Below are 16,122 nucleotides of genomic sequence, written 5' to 3'. Positions count from 1 at the left end.
TGAGATCGAAAAGGAGGATATATTGGGGTTCTTGAAAAACATTAAGGTAGACAAGTCCCCAGGGCCTAATGGGATATACTCCAGAATACTGAGAGAGGCAAGGGACGAAATTGCTGGGGCCTTGAGAGAAATCTTTGTATCCTCTCTGGCTACAGGGGAGGTCCCAGAGGGTTGGAGATAAGCCAGTGTGGTTCCTTTATTTACGAAGGGTAGCATGGATAATACAGGTAATTAGAACATAAGAACATAAGAAATAGGAGCAGGAGTAGGCCATCTAGCCCTTCGAGCTTGCCCCGCCATTCAATAAGATCATGGCTGATCTGTCGTGGCTCAGTTCCACATTCCCGCCCTCTCCCCATAACCCTTAATCCCCTCTCTTATCAAAAACCCATCAACCCACGTCTTAAAAATATTTAGCGAGGTAGCCTCCACCACTTCAACGGGCAGAGAATTCCAGAGATTCACCACCCTTTGAGTGAAGAAGTTCCTCCTCAACTCCGTTCTAAACCGCCCCCCCTTTATCTTGAGGCTGTGCCCCCTAGTCCTACTATCCTTTCTGAGCGGGAAGAGTCTCTCCACCTCTGTCCTATCCATCCCATTCATCATCTTATACGTCTCAATGAGATCTCCCCTCATTCTTCTAAACTCTAACGAGTACAAGCCTAGTTTATTCAGCCTCTCCTCATAGCTCAACCCCCTCAACTCCGGCATCAGCCTAGTAAACCTCCTCTGCACTCCCTCCAAGGCCAAAATATCCTTGCGAAAGTACGGCGCCCAAAACTGCACACACTACTCCAGCTGCAGCCTCACCAATGCCCTATACAGCCGCAGCAAGACCTCCCTACTTTTATATTCAATCCCCCTCGCGATGAAGACCAGCATCCCATTCGCCTTCCTGACCACCTGCTGCACCTGCAAGCTGGGTTTTTGCGACTCATGCACAAGGACCCCAAGGTCCCTCTGCACCATCGCCTGCTGCAGTGTTCGCCACGTAAGTAATAATCCTTCCTACCATTCTTCCTACCAAAGTGGACCACCTCGCACTTGCCAACATTAAATTCCATTTGCCAGTTCCTGGCCCATTCGCCCAGCCTATCTAGATCCTTCTGTAGACTCTCCACACCCTCCGCACAATTTGCCTTTCCTCCAATCTTGGTGTCATCAGCAAATTTCGACACCCTACACTCGGTTCCCTCCTCCAGATCATCTATATAAATGGTAAATAGCTGAGGCCCCAGCACCGACCCCTGAGGCACTCCACTAGTCACCATCCGCCAAACCGAATAGCACCCATTGACCCCCACTCTCTGCCTCCTATTTGACAACCAATCCTCTATCCACGCTAACACCCTACCCCCAACTCCATGTCCCCTGACCTTCTGCAATAACCTCTTGTGAGGTACCTTGTCAAACGCCTTCTGAAAATCCAGAGAGACCACATCCACCGGCTCTCCTCTATCCACCGCCCTAGACACATCCTCATAGAACTCCAGTAAATTTGTCAGACACGACTTCCCTTTAACGAAACCGTGCTGCATCTGCTCTATCAAGCAATTCCTATCAAGATGCCTCGCTATTTCCTCCTTGATGACGGATTCTAACATTTTACCTACAACAGACGTTAAACTAACCGGCCTATAATTCCCTGCCTTTTGCCTGGCACCCTTCTTAAACAATGACGTAACATTAGCCACTTTCCAATCTTCCGGCACTTCCCCGGAATCCAGCAATGTCTGGAAAATAACCACCAAGGCATCCACTATCACCTCCGCCATTTCTTTCACAACCCTCGGATGCATTCCATCCGGTCCTGGCGACTTGTCCACAATCAGTCCCTCCAGTCTGTCAAGCACCTCCTCTCTAGTAACAGTAATGTCATTAAAACCCTCCAGTCCTACCACCTTTCCATCTCTAACACCCGGCAAATTATTCACGTCCTCCTCCGTGAAGACAGAAACAAAAAAGTTATTCAGGACCTCAGCCATATCCCCATCCCCTACCACTAAGTCCCCCTTCTCATCCTCTAAGGGACCAACGTTCACCCTAGCCAGCCTCTTCCTTTTTATATATTTATAAAAACTCTTGCTATCCTTTTTTATATTAAGCGCAAGCCCAGCTTCATAGTTTCTCCTACCCTTCTTTATCATCTTTTTTGTCAATCTTTGTTGACATTTAAACCTCTCCCAATCCTCTTCTCGCCCACTACTCTTAGCTCTTAATTACAGGCTGGTAAGCCTTATGTCAGTGGTAGAGAAATTATTGGAGCAGTTTCTTCAAGACAGGATTGACTCCCACTTGGAAATATGTGGATGCATTAGTGAGAGGCAACATGATTTTATGAAGAGGAGGTTGTGTCTCAACAACTTGATCAAATTTTTTGAGGAAGTGACGAAGATGATTGATAAGTGTAGGGCAGTGGATATTGTCTGCGTGGTCTTCAGTAAGGTCCCTCATGGCAGACTGATACAGAAAGTGAAGTTGCATGAGATCAGAGGTGAGCTGGCAAGATGCTCGGTCTTAGAAAACAGAGGGTAGCAGCAGAAAGGTGCATTTCTGAATGGAGGGCTGTGATGAGTGGTGTTCCTCAGGGATCAATACTGGGAACTTTGCTGTTCGTAATATATGTAAATGATTGAGGAAAATGTAACTGGTTTGATTAGCAAGTTTGTAGACGAACAAAGGTTGGTGGACTTGTGGATAGCAATAAGGACCGTCGGCGGATACAGCAGGATATAGATCGGCTGGAGACTAAAGTGGAGAGATGGCAAATGGAGTTTAATCCATTTTGGAAGGTCTAGTATAGATGAAAAATATACAGTAAATATACCCTTAAGTATTGATAGGCAGAGGGATCTGAGTACACAGGTCACTGAAAGTGGCAACACAGGTGGAGAAGGTAATCAAGAAGGCATACGGCATGCTTGCCTTCATCAACAGGGCACTGAGTTTAAAAATTGGCAAGTCATGTTGCAGCTTTATAGAGCCTTAGTTAGGTCGCACTTGGAATATAGTGTTCAATTCTGGTCACCACACTACCAGAAGGATGTGGAGGCCTTGGAGAGGGTACAGAAAAGATTTACCAGGATGTTGCCTGATATGGAGGGCATTAGCTAGGAGGAGAGTTTGGAGAAACTTGGTTAGTTCATGATGGAACAACGGGCGACCTGATAGAAGTCTATAATATTATGAGAGGCATGGACAGGGTGGATAGTCAGAAGCTTTTTCCCAGGGTGGAAGAGTCAATTACTAGGGGGCTTAGGTTTAAGGTGCGAGGGGCAAGGTTTAAAGGAGATGTACGAGGCAAATTTTTTTATACAGAGGGTGGTGGTTGCCTGAAACTCACTGCCAGAGGAGGTAGTGGGAGCAGATACAATAGTGACATTTAGGAGGCGACTGGACAAATACATGAATAGGATGGGAATAGAGGGATATGGTCCCTGGAAGGGTAGGGGGTTTTAATTCAAATGGGCAGCATGGTTGGTGTAGGCTTGGAGGGCCAAAGGGCTTGTTCTTGTGCTGTAATTTTCTTTGTGTTTTTGTTTGCTTCAACCAGTCAAAAGCCACTTATTTTACAGTTAAATTAAACAGTTCAAAGAACATTTAAAAAATCACATTATATTTCAGTGCGGCTCAATGATTTCTCTTCTGAATTTTTTTGCAGTCGTGTTTAATTTTCATCATCTTGAGAAAAATCCTGGAGAGTTTGTGACCCAGCAAGTAGTTGGGTTTAGATGCGGAAAGGCATGGTTGATTTTAACATGTCTCTTGCTAACTTCCTGATCAAAAGGGCACAGGAGGTCTACGTGAAGTGGCTATCTGACCTTTGGAGACACCTATCCAGGGATACAATACCCGGTAGAAAAAGAATCCCAAATAGAGAAATTTCAAGGCATATAGAAGCCTAAGGTTGCCTTATAAGGCGTGGAGTATCAATCCTACTTCTCCTGACCCATAAAGAAACCAAAAACTGATCATGTAGAAATCTCATCTTGCTGGGTCTATTCTGGCCCTGAACCCAACTCCCAAAAAGGTTTTGGCTTGAAGTCAGCACTGTCAGCTTCAACCTCAGGATAAAATGGCAGATTGGGCTCTCACGTTGTCTTCAAAGCCAAATTGCATATTGAAAGAGGACTGTTAGAATGATTGCCCATGCTGCACTCAGTCGGTAAGATTGGAACAGGAATATACCTCTGAATTTATTTTAACTGCCTTCCTTATCAGAGTTTCAAATCCAGGTCTCTTGCAGTTACTTCTACTGGAAAGTTCAGTGTCAGGTCATAGGATGAAGGTGAGAAAGTTCTTAGATATGATGCCTCCATCTTACCTCCTCCTAACAGCTTGTCCTAAAATTCATGTGAAGATAGTTCATTGGTATAAGGTTATCCCCAAAGGATCCCTGGAATTATTGTGTATGTGGTATCTGTCTTTTTAAGATAGTACAGCAATAGAGGGACACCTAACTTGAGGGACCGATGGAAACTGAGAGTGGGTATGCACACCGAAGGGTGGAGTTCTCTCTCAGCAGAATCTTCTGAAATTATAGAATAAGCATGTAGAACTGGGCTCTGATTAACCTCCTGTACCTAAGTTTCTCTCTTCAATAAATACCTTCCTTGTTTCAAAGAAAGTCTGAAGCTTTTCTTAATAATTCCAGAGCTGGCCACACAAAAAATATGACACTGGTGAGGAAATGAAAATCGATTGAATGACTCAGCTTACCTGTGAGTATTTGGTTTAACTGAAATTGGAAAAGAGAGATACCTCTTGGCCAAATAAGACTCAGAGAGTTGCTCAGCTAGTGCCAAACCGTGAGGGGCAGTTGGAGTGACGAACCCAATGTTGCCAGGCAGTTGAGATTTGGAAAGACTTAAAAAAAACTAAAATGAAGAGAAATTAGCCTCAGAAATAAGAAAAGCGCAAGTTGAGTAAAGCATGGGAAGGACAGGAGTTTGAAATGGAAGGAAAATATAGCCAGCTGGAAGAAAAGCGTTTCAGATTTAAAAAGATGAATCCAGGGAAAACATTTTGTTTTCTTTTAAAGATATTGAGTGCCATAAACAAGTTCAGAATTAGAAAGAGAAAAAGGAGAAAAAAAAGTTATTTCAGGTTCCCAATCCGAACAGAACGTGCAAAGGATCCAGGTAAAGACCCCATGAACAGTGCAATTTCCAGAAGATAAGTTCTGGAAACTGTTTTAAACAAGCAAATAAGCTAAATTTTAAAACAAAATAGCTGGAACTCAAAAAAAAGCTAGAGTTTTGGGAAAGAAACAGCAGCCAGAGACACTTGGTACTGACACTGAGACACTTGCAAGATATACCAGCAAAAAGGAAGCAACTGTCTGAGCAACAACAGCCTATATTTAAAAAAATTACTACATGGTCTTAAAGCAGTAATGCATTTAAAGAGGTAATGCATTTAACATGCGCAACATTTAATGATACAGCCACAAAAAGGAACAAAGGACGAGGGATAGGAAAATCAGAGAAGACACCAGATAGAGGGAAATTTGATAAGGAGGGTCGGTGAGCAACGCAAAACCTCAGTAGAGTAAATTAAGGCCTTAAGTAAGAGGTAACTCTGGAGGTTGGAGGAGGTAAGAACCCCTCAAGGAAGAGACCACGTCAGATTCAGAAAAGGCAGTAAAAGACTCCAGAGAAGGGGAAAGGTGCTGGGATACCCCTGGGAGGGTGGGCAGTGAAAAACCCTGGAGAGAGGACTGGCCGGCTGAGTAACCCTGGAAAGGTGAACCACTGGAAGAGCCTGGAGAAGTAAAGTGCACTGAAAGACCCAGGAGAAAGGGGGAACTAAGATACCCTGGAGAGGTTGGCACACCGGAAATCCCACGGAAGGGGAAGTATTGGAAGACGCAGAGAAAGAGGAACAGAGAGAACCCAGAAAATAGGCAATGGAAGACCCTTATTGACTAATTGAAGAGTTAAAGGCAACAAGATTCAGTTGTATCCGTCCTTTTGTGCTGTAAAGAAAAGTTCCTTGAAAATTTTAGCAATGAAATGCAAGCAAACAATAAAGCTGTAATCAGTCTGAAAGTAAGACAAGCCACAGAAAAGAAAAAAATAGTAAGAGTGAAAAGAAATTAAACAAACTTCACCAAGAACTACAGCAAATAGAAAATGTGGTAAAACATTGTGATCCATAATCAAATGAAAAGCAGCCCAGCTTTATCTAAGCTAGATAAAAAACAAGCCTGTGAAAAGGAATGGAAGTAGCGCAACATTCACCATCAAGTGGTAAAGGGATTGGAGTTAGAGCATGAAGATGTGAATGAAAGGTAAAAGGAGTTGAAAGAAAAAGATGTGCAAAACTCAGCAACAGAGGTCATATGGAAATTGAAGGCCAAGGGAATCCCATGTAATTAATGTTATTAAGTTGGTGATGGATGTCAAAGAGTGAAACGCACCAAAGATTTGATCCAGGGCGCTCATGTAGGATATCCTGTACCATCTACTGCAAAGGTTGCCAATCTATTGAAGCAGAAATCGGAACAGAGGTATCATTTACCGAAGCCATTATTGGGAATTCTCTAAAGATTCAACTGAACAATTGAATGACCAGTTGGATGGAAAATGCAAATGAGCTTGAGAAACATTCTGCTGAGAGGCAGAAACTGTCTGGTGTTCGAGGTGCTGTGGAGGACATAGCCATGGACAGACCAAAAGGGAGAACAGAATTGTTGAACAAGTTAGAATTGTCTAATTAAAAGATAAGAAGGAAAAAATGTTGTTAGAAGGCAGTGATGGTTTTACCTTGGAAGAAATCAAACATAAACTGAATGAATTGCAAAGCGCTCACCTGTCACCATACCTTCCAAAAGATTGGTTGATGCAGAAGAAGGAAGAGATGGATCATATGATAGAAAAATACAAGAATCAGTATGACATAATTATGTCATAATTGAAAAAGATACCAAATTATGTCATAATTGAAAAAGATACCAAATTGAAATGCTAGAAAGAGAAGAAACTCTACGACACAACCTAAGTACCAGAAATAGAGTACCACAAGCATTTCCTAACAAACTGAGATTGATGTTATTAAGTTGGTGATGGGTGTCAAAGAGTGAAACACATCAAAGATTTGATCCAGGGCGCTCATGCAGGATATCCTGTATCATCTACTGCAAAAGTTGCCATTCTATTGAAGCAGAAATCGAACAGAGGTATCATTTACCAAAGCCATTATTGGGAATTCTCTGAAGATTCAACTGAACGATTGAACTACCAGTTGGATGGATGAGCTGTCAAGACGTAAGACTGTCTTGTATTGCGATGATCATACCTGCATGCACTGTAGAGTACAGTGTGTGACAAAGAAAAAGATCAATGCAGAATTGGAGAGTGACACTGTCCACAGAGTAAAGTATAAAGTCTTTGGTCAGTGCAGAGTTGAGGACAGAACTTGGAAAGCAGCAAGCCTATATGGAAGAATCTCATGCAAAACCATATTTGGAACTGTGCATAGTTGAAACCTACTACTTGAAGTATTATGTTAAATGAAAGCCTCAAGATCTCTCCATTGAACAATTGTTTCATCAATTTGCAAATGTCTGACTTGTGTCTACAATTATTTATCCGCAATGTGGGTTGAGTAAGTCAATTTTGAAGATTGTATAAGAAAGTTAAAGGGGGAGAAATGTGTGTGTGGTATCTGTCTCTTTAAGACGGTACAACAATAGAAGGTCACCTGACTTGAGGGACCAATGGAAACCAAAAATGAGTGCTCCCACCAAAGGGTGGAGTCCTCTCTCAACAGAATCTTCTAGATGCATGGAGTCAGTATGTAGAACTGGGCTTTGCCCCAGTGCAGCCTTTGTACTGCATAAACCTCCTGTACCTATGTTTCTCTATTCTAAAATATCTTCCTTGTTCCATGCAATGTCTGAAGCCTCTCTTAATAATTTCAGATGCTGGCCACTCAAAATATAGAACAGGACCCACATTCCAAACCAGAGTCACCACCCTCAGGAGATTAAGGGAGAAAAGGAGATGGAAAAAAGAGCAGAGCAGGGATACAGTTGACTCTCAAAGATTGGGTGATTGATACAATAAATACCCTGAAGAGTGAGCAAATATTTTACAAACAGCATGGCTTAACATTGGCTTAATGCTAACTTAAATCAGCTCATGTTCCAGTTCCTCATATGTTTTGCTGATTTTTTTCTTCCACTCCCTATTATTCCTGTTCTTTCCCCTTTTGTCTTGCTAGTAGTTACCCTGGTAATAGTGGTAACCCTTCCAAATGGATGTCTCTGTGCACACATGAAAGCCTGAATAGAAAATGACCATGGCAGGTGAAGATAGATAACCTGATAACCCTGGTCTTCACCTCACCCTGATGCCTTTGCTCATTTATACTTGCTGCCCATCGGGATTACTGGTTATCAGGAATTGGAAGCCTGACTGACCTTCCTGTCCCTAGTCCAGGAACCAAATGGCTGCAGCTGTTGATATCCATTGTTCAAGGGAGGAGGCCAGAAGAGGAACAGTCATGATAGCTCTGACAGCAGCACTACAACTAGCAAAAATAGATCTTTCCCTTGTTAAATTATTAGAACACAAACTGCTATGATTCACCTACACTAATGAGAGTAGTACCCGAAGGCCGTTTGAATTATAATGACTTACCTGGGCATTTTTTGGATGCTGGATTGAGCAAATGATTTCGATTTCTCCATCCTCACCTTTAGGAATGACAAGGACACTATGGGTTTCCATGTAGAAGTGTTCCTGGCCTCCAATATGAATTTGTCCTGTAAATAAAAATGTTGGAATAGAAACATATAAACGTATAAAATAGGAACAAAAATAGGCCATTCAGCCCCTCAAGTCTCCTTCGCCATTCAATAAGATCATGATTTCCACATTCCCATTTACCCTCAATAACCTTTGCTTCCCTTGCCTAACAACAATCTATCTACCCAGCCTTAAAATTATTCAGTGATCCCAATTCCAGTGCCTTCAGTGGCAGAGAGTTCCAACGTCGCACAACTCTCAGAGAAAAAAATTCTCCTAACCTCTGTCCTATAAAGGTGACCCCTAATTCTGGACTTACCCACAAGAGAAAACATCCTTTCAACATCCAGCTTGTCAATATCATTAAGGATTGTGGGGGTTCACCAAACTCATCAGACAACCAGCAGGAATCCTGCTCCCTTGCTGAATGGTGCAGCCAAAAATCAGGATTTCCACTGGGCTACTGGGGCTCACCCGACCCACCTTGTCAGCCCCAATCGGACTTCCGCCCTGAGCAGACAACACCCAATTATTATGCAAACCCACTAATTGTAGTATAATTAGTGGGCTTGATGGCTTCACCAGCCATTCACCTGTCTCTCCAGCAGGAAATGCTCCAGGTGGGCTTTGGTGCTGGTCATGACCAGTGGGGACTTGGTATGCTGAACCCTGATGGTCTGGGGTAGCACCATTAACCCCTCAGAAAAGAGGAGCATCCACCTTGGGGTTGTGTGAGCTCAGGCTGGGGGCAAGGGATTGACCTCGCCACTCTCCCCCAGGGTGTTGGAGGACTCAAAGGAGTCTGCTCACACCTTCAGCTTCTGACAGAGAGAAAGAGAAATCTTTGTTGCATAATGGAATACTGCTTGTTGCCTGCTGCACAGTCTGTTTTAACCCTTATACGCTGGACAAATAACTACAAGTAGACGTCTTATTAGTACAACCAATATTTATTTAAACCCACACAATCAATAATCACCCATCCAGCGAACAATAAGTTATTTTTCAGAAAATACTAGAATTCAAGTCCAATATAAGACCTTGACTTAACTCTGCGTGACTGGCAAGTACCCAAGCAGACATTTATCTGTGCGCTGGTCTTGGTAGTTGTCTGCGTAGTCTGTTCCTTTGGTCTGGTCTGGCACTCTGGCTCTGGTCTTCCTTCCCTCCTTCTCGTGTGTGGTGGATCTCCTCGTGCTGGTTGTCGCTGGCGATGGTCACCATTGTTGTAGCTCATTCGTGGGGTCAGAGAGAGAGATTTCTGGTTGTGTGGCACTGTTCATACCCTGTTTGGTTTCACACCCCTTTTGGCCATTGCCAGTCAATTGATCAGGACTTGATTCCCCGATCGATAAGAGTCCAATCAGGTGCTACCACACCGATCTGTTGGTGTGTCCCCAACAGCCATGTCTGTAGGTGCTGGAGGCACATAGGTCACATACTTCCCTCCTAAATAAGGGTTCACGGTGCCCTTATGCCTGGTACACAACCCAGTGTGACCAGAAAGTCTCTTTTGTCCTGGAGATGGAACAAGCCAGAGTGACTATAAAGTCCCTTTCATCTTGGAGATGACTCATATCCTGTTTATTCACTGATCAGGTTGCAGCCTGTTTGTCTCTGTCGATAAACTGCAGCCTGTTGTTTTAGTTCTTGCCCAATTGTCCCAAAGTGCTTTACAAAACGCCATTTTAGATTGCCCGTTTGGCCACATGCTGATATTTGAAAGCCTGCCAGCTGTCTAGGGGGCAAGGAAATTAAAATGACCTGGCCACAAATGTTCACAATTGACAGACAGGAATGAAGATGTTGTTCACAGGGCTGCTTGAAATCACCATGCCAGAGGTGATCATCAGGTATGCCAGGCCTTAAAAGGGCATCCCAGGGGAGAGTGGCAAGGTCAATCCCTTGCTCCCAGCCCAAGCACACTTCCTGGGCATCCCTCCCTCTGCAGCTCTGCCAGCAACAGAGGGTACATGGACACTTGACTTACCTCCTTGACCCGTTTCAGGTCCCAAGGGCCCAGGCCATGGTGTTAGTGCCAGGTTCAGTGCGCTTTTGGCAATGCCAAGGCAAGTGGCCTGAAGTGGGGCCTGAACAGGAGTTGGAAGAGGGAGATGGGGTTCTGAGGAGGGAGATAGGCTGATTGGGAGTCTCGGGGGAGGAGGGCTGAGTAGCCGGGTCTGGAGAGGAGGAGTGGACTAAGTGAGGGGAGTCTGAGGGGGCCTGGAACGAAGGTCACCGTCATGCCTGCATGGTGTGGGATGGTGTGATCCATTTGTGTGAGTCATTATTTGAGTGGTGGGTGGAGGATGTCCCTCTTTGCTGAGGTGGTGATATCCTTGAGCCATGGGGTACAGCACAGGTTCACACTGGCCATGGCCACACCAAAGCCCACCTGGTGCATTTCCCATTGGAGAGGCGGGTGAATGGTGGGGTGGTCAGTGAATGGGCCGCCAAGCCCACTAATTGTATTACAATTGACTGATTTATATAATTATCGGATTGCCTGCCGCTATGGGCTGAAACGTGATCAGGACTGACAGGGAGCATTGTGATGAGTGCCAAACCCATTTTTTTGCCTAATTGTCCAGGCTATCGCAATTCCCGCTGGCAGCTAGTGAGCCAGGAGAATCCACCCCTTACTTACTCAAAAGTTCACAGATCCAGAATGGTTGGTTTCACTGCAACCCATTATTTAAGGTTAGTTTATTTGTTAGTGTCACAAATAGGCTTACATTAACACTGCAATGAATGTTACTGTGAAAACCCTGTTGTCACCACACTATTCACAGACATCTTCAACCTGTCTTTACAACAAATTGAAGTCCCTATCTGCTTAAGAAGACAACCATCATCCCGGTACCTAAGAAAAACTAAGCAGCATGCCTTCAGGATGATCAGCCAGTGGCTCTGACATCCATCGTTATGAAGTGCTTCGAAAGGCTAGTCATGACATGAATCAATTCCAGCCTCCCAGACTACCTGGATCCACCACAGTTTGCCTACTGCTGCAACAGGTCCACAGCAGACGCCATCTCGCTGGCCTTGCACTCAACCCTGGAACACCTAGATAACAAGGACACCTATGTCGGACTCCTATTTATTTACTACAGCTCAGCCTTCAACACTATTATTCCCACGAAACTCATCTCAAAACTCCCTGGCCTGGGCCTCGACACCTCTCCCTGTGACTGGATCTTGAACTTCCTAACTCAGTAAGGATAAGCAACAACAACACCTCTTCCATGATCATCCTCAACACTGGTGTCCCACAAGGCTGTGTTCTACTATACTCCTTATACACCTATAACTGTGTGGCCAAATTCCCCTTCAATCAATTTTCAAGTTTGCTGATGACACCGTAGTGGGTCAGATCTCAGACAATGATGAGACAGAGTACAGGAATGAGATAGAGAATCTGGTGAACTAGTGGGGCAACAATAATCTCTCCCTCAATGTCAACAAAATGAAGGAGATTGTCATTGACTTCAGAAAGCATAAAGGAGAACATGCCCCTGTTTACATCAACGGGTACAAAGTAGAAATGGTCGAGAGCTTCAAGTTTATAGTGTCCACCAACAACCTGTCCTGGTCACCCTATGCTGACACTATAGTTAAGAAAGCCCAACAGCACCTCTACTTTCTCAGAAGACTAAGGAAATCTGGCATATCAGCTATGACTCTCACCAACTTTTACAGATGCACCATAGAAAGCATTCTTCCTGATTGTATCATAGCTTGGTATGGCTCCTGCTCTGCCCAATACCACAAGGAACGACAAAAGGTCATGAATGTAGCCCAATCCATCACACAAACCAGCGTCCCATCCATTGACTCTGTCTAAATTTCCCGCTGCCTCAGCAAAGCTGCCAGCATAACTAAGGACCCCACGCACCCCGGACATTCTCTGTTCCACCATTTTCCATCAGGAAAAAGATACAAAAGTCTGAGGTCACGGAACAACTGACTCAAGAACAACTTCTTCCCTGCTGCTATCAGACTTTTGAATGGATCTACCTTGCATTAAGTTGATCTTTGTGTACACGCTAACTATGAATGTAACATTACATTCTGCACTCTCTCGTTTTCTTCTCTATGAACGGTATGTTTTGTCTGTATAGCGCGCAAGAAACAATACTTTTCACTGTATGTTAATACATATGATAATAATAAATCAAATTCAGCACTGTTTGCACACAGTGTGCTCTGGATTCTTCCCACAGTCCAAAGATGTGCAGGTTAGGTTGACTGGTCATGCTAAATTGCCCCTTTGTGTCAAGGGGATGAACAGAGTAAATACCTCGGGTTATGGGGATAGGGCCTGGGTGAGATTCTTGTTGGTGCAGTCTTGATGGCCTCCTTCTGTGCTGTCAGGACTCTATGATTCTGTGAGTCAAAAAATGAGAAATATGCCCAGTTTCTCACCCCCCCCCGCCCCCGATCATACCAGCCCTGTTTTGCTGATGAAATTGGCTTCATGCACAGAAAAGGTGCAAAGCCAATTTCAATATTAACGACATTATTTGCATATCATTAGTTCATCATCATTCAGGCTCACTTGAACTTAACTGCTCGCTGTTCAAACTTCTTACCAGCGAGAATCACAGTTGGTCTCCACCAGCAGGAGACCAGACCTGATGGCCTCACCAGGGCGAATCAGAGGCCATTGAAACCCCTGGGTGGTTAGGGACAGCGCTGGGCAGGGCCCACGGGCACTGGCACCCTGGCAGTGCCCACTGGGTTCATAACTGTGCCAAGAGCAGTGCCGAAGGGGTGGGACTTGAGTGGGGATGGAGTTTGAAGGGGGGTGGAGCATGAGGCGGGATGTAATAGGAGCTCACAGGTGTAGGAGAGGGAACTCTGCCGGGGTGTCGAGTGGGGAGGGAGGGATCTGTGCAAGGATGGTGATCAGGCAGAAGAGAATAGTGTGGACGGAGGTTTAGGGGAGGGAGGGAACTTCGTAGACAGGCATGATTGGGAAATGGGGAGGAATTCTGCAGACAGGGGTGATTGACGGGTCATTTGGCATTTGGGAGGGGTAGATTGGTACAGGAGGTGATCAGTGGGGTAGGGGGGTTTAGACAGATGCAGGGGGCAATTGGCGGGAGTGGGAATAGGGGAAGGTGGAGACAAGACCAGCAAAGTGGGCGGTTGACATGGTGTTGTGGGGGTGAAGAGCAATCCATGGGGTAAGTGAAGTATGGGGTGCAGAAGATCTCCTAGTACACGCGCAATGGTGCCCCAAGAGCTCACAACCAGCTTCAGTCTCTGCCTCCCAACCCCATCCCCACCCCCCAAAGTGAGCCCCCTCCCCTCACCAGGCAAAAATTACATCCTGGTATTTGTTTCGCACTAAGTGCCATCAGATTGTGACTCGCAGCTCGCCAAAAAGACTGGCACCATTCCATCCCGTTTTCTCGCTCTTTCGGCATTTAGAATTTTTTCATAAGATCGTGCCCAAAGTATTTGTTTCATATTCTCTTCCATTTCCTTATTCCCCATTATATGTTTTCCTGACTTCAACTTTAATAGGCTCACATCTGTTTTTGCTAATCTTTTCCTTTTTACATGCCCGTAGAAACTGTTACAATTTTTTTAACACTTCTCATTAGTTTATTCTCATTCTATTTTTCTTTTCTTAGTCTTTTTCTCTGTCTCCATGGCAGAATGCTAAAATGCTTCCAATCTTCAGGCTTGCTTATTTTTGCCAATATCATGGAACATTGCAGACACAGACCACTGTCCCATAACTATGCAATGGTTCAGTTCCTAGGAGATGTCTTAGAGACTGAAACCAGTTAGGCTTGGATAACTTATACAAAGATACTTGCGCACTGCAACTCACCACAGCCTCTAACTCACCAAAGGAAAAATAGCTACTCAGTCAAAAATATAGCAATCCATTTTCTGGTCCCGCCTGGCATGGGAATGTTCATGAGTGGAACAGACAATTTGACAGACCATTTAAAGGTCTGTTGACCTCAAGGTGAAAATTTCAAGTTCTGGGGTAAGCGTGACCAGAAAATCCTGCCCTTAGCCAGTGAATCTCAGTATGATTACGGATTGAAACAGTCCAATTTTATAAATGGAACATTGTTACAGAAGTTAAAATGCTGTTTGTCAATAATCACGTTGTAACAATCCAGTGAGCTGTGCAATCTTTAACTGTACCTTCCAGTTGTTGGTCAACTTTTTCAAATGCAGCATCAACATTTCCATTCTCCAGTTTCCTGTGGCCAAAAAAGGACTTGTGCTGAATTGCATCCTAGGGACAGATGTTAAAAGCACAGACATTTATTTACCTTCCATTACAATTGGGTATACTATATCAACTATGGACATTGTATCATAACAGGCCAAAACAGCTGTTCTTCAAATTATAGAGAACATTGACCTCCTCTCATGCAATCAACTATAATCTGAGATCCTCGTAAACCTAGCTCCCACTGTGTTCTCTTACCCAACTCTCCCCAAACCTCTGTTTTCCTCACTCCATTCCTCTGAAACCCCCCATATTACTTCCTTACCTCACTCTCCCCAACCTCCCATTGTGCTCCCTCGCCCCTCTCTGCCTCCATATCTCCCTCTGTTCCCTCACCCCACTTTACCTCCAAACTCCCTGTGTTTCCTCATCCCACTCTGTCTTCAAACGTCCCACTGTGTTCCCTCACTCCATTCCTCATTAATCCCCTACCATGTTCCCTTGCCCCATTCTTCCCAAATCTCCTACTGTGCTTACTTATACCACTACAAAATCTCCTGTCTTATATTTATAATGCAGGACTGACCCCATCAATGTAAACTAACTTTATTAAAAACATATTTTCTAATCATGAACACATAAATATAAGGCATCTGCAGCTTTGTCCAACCTTCTGTAACATGTGCAACCTGACTCTCAACTGCATATGCAATCTAGAGTGCACCATATAATATCTAATTTTGGAGTCCACAATCAAAACCACCTATTATCTTGATATTTTCAAAAAAACACTTCAGACTAGTTTCTGTTAGAACAAACTAGACTGAGATCATATTCTACTCAAGTACACAATCCATTCTTTCACACTCTGTTTTGATCAGTCTGTTTTGTCTTTTCCTCATAACTGTATCGCAGTGTTTTTACAGTTCTTCCACAGGATGTTCTGAACAGTGACAGAGATGATTTTGAAGGGCAAAGGGTCTTCTCCAGCTCTGTCACTTTCACTCCTTAGATAGTTTTCAGAACTCTCAGACTTTGTCTGGTTATCTGCTGCTTCACTGGTGGATTCTGGTTCTTGATTTTTCAGCCCCACTTTCAGGGCAGGGTCATTCTTTGTTTTCCGTAGGAATTTTTGTTTTTTTCCTCCTCTACTGCCGTCTATTTGGA

General features: G+C 44.2%; 1 protein-coding gene across 5 annotated transcripts in view; it reads right to left on the bottom strand.

Moving 5' to 3' along the window:
* The window catches only part of LOC145349908 (aldehyde oxidase 1-like), a 185,889-nt gene that overhangs the window by 65,605 nt on the left and 104,162 nt on the right, over positions 1-16,122 (bottom strand). For all 5 annotated transcript variants that reach the window (XM_080198567.1, XM_080198564.1, XM_080198563.1 and 2 more), the window contains 2 exons: positions 14,925-15,018; positions 8,646-8,770 (listed from right to left, as the gene is read on the bottom strand). In XM_080198567.1, coding sequence (XP_080054693.1) covers positions 8,646-8,770; positions 14,925-15,018 — 219 coding nt within the window. The remainder of the gene's footprint in view (positions 1-8,645; positions 8,771-14,924; positions 15,019-16,122) is intronic.

This window comes from Carcharhinus amblyrhynchos, chromosome 11 (genome assembly GCF_965287045.1).
Source record: "Carcharhinus amblyrhynchos chromosome 11, sCarAmb.v2.hapA, whole genome shotgun sequence".
In the NCBI taxonomy this organism is placed as follows: Eukaryota; Metazoa; Chordata; class Chondrichthyes; order Carcharhiniformes; family Carcharhinidae; genus Carcharhinus; species Carcharhinus amblyrhynchos.
The sequence above is the reverse complement of the archived record's forward strand: the minus strand, read 5'-3'. Positions and strand labels throughout refer to the sequence as shown.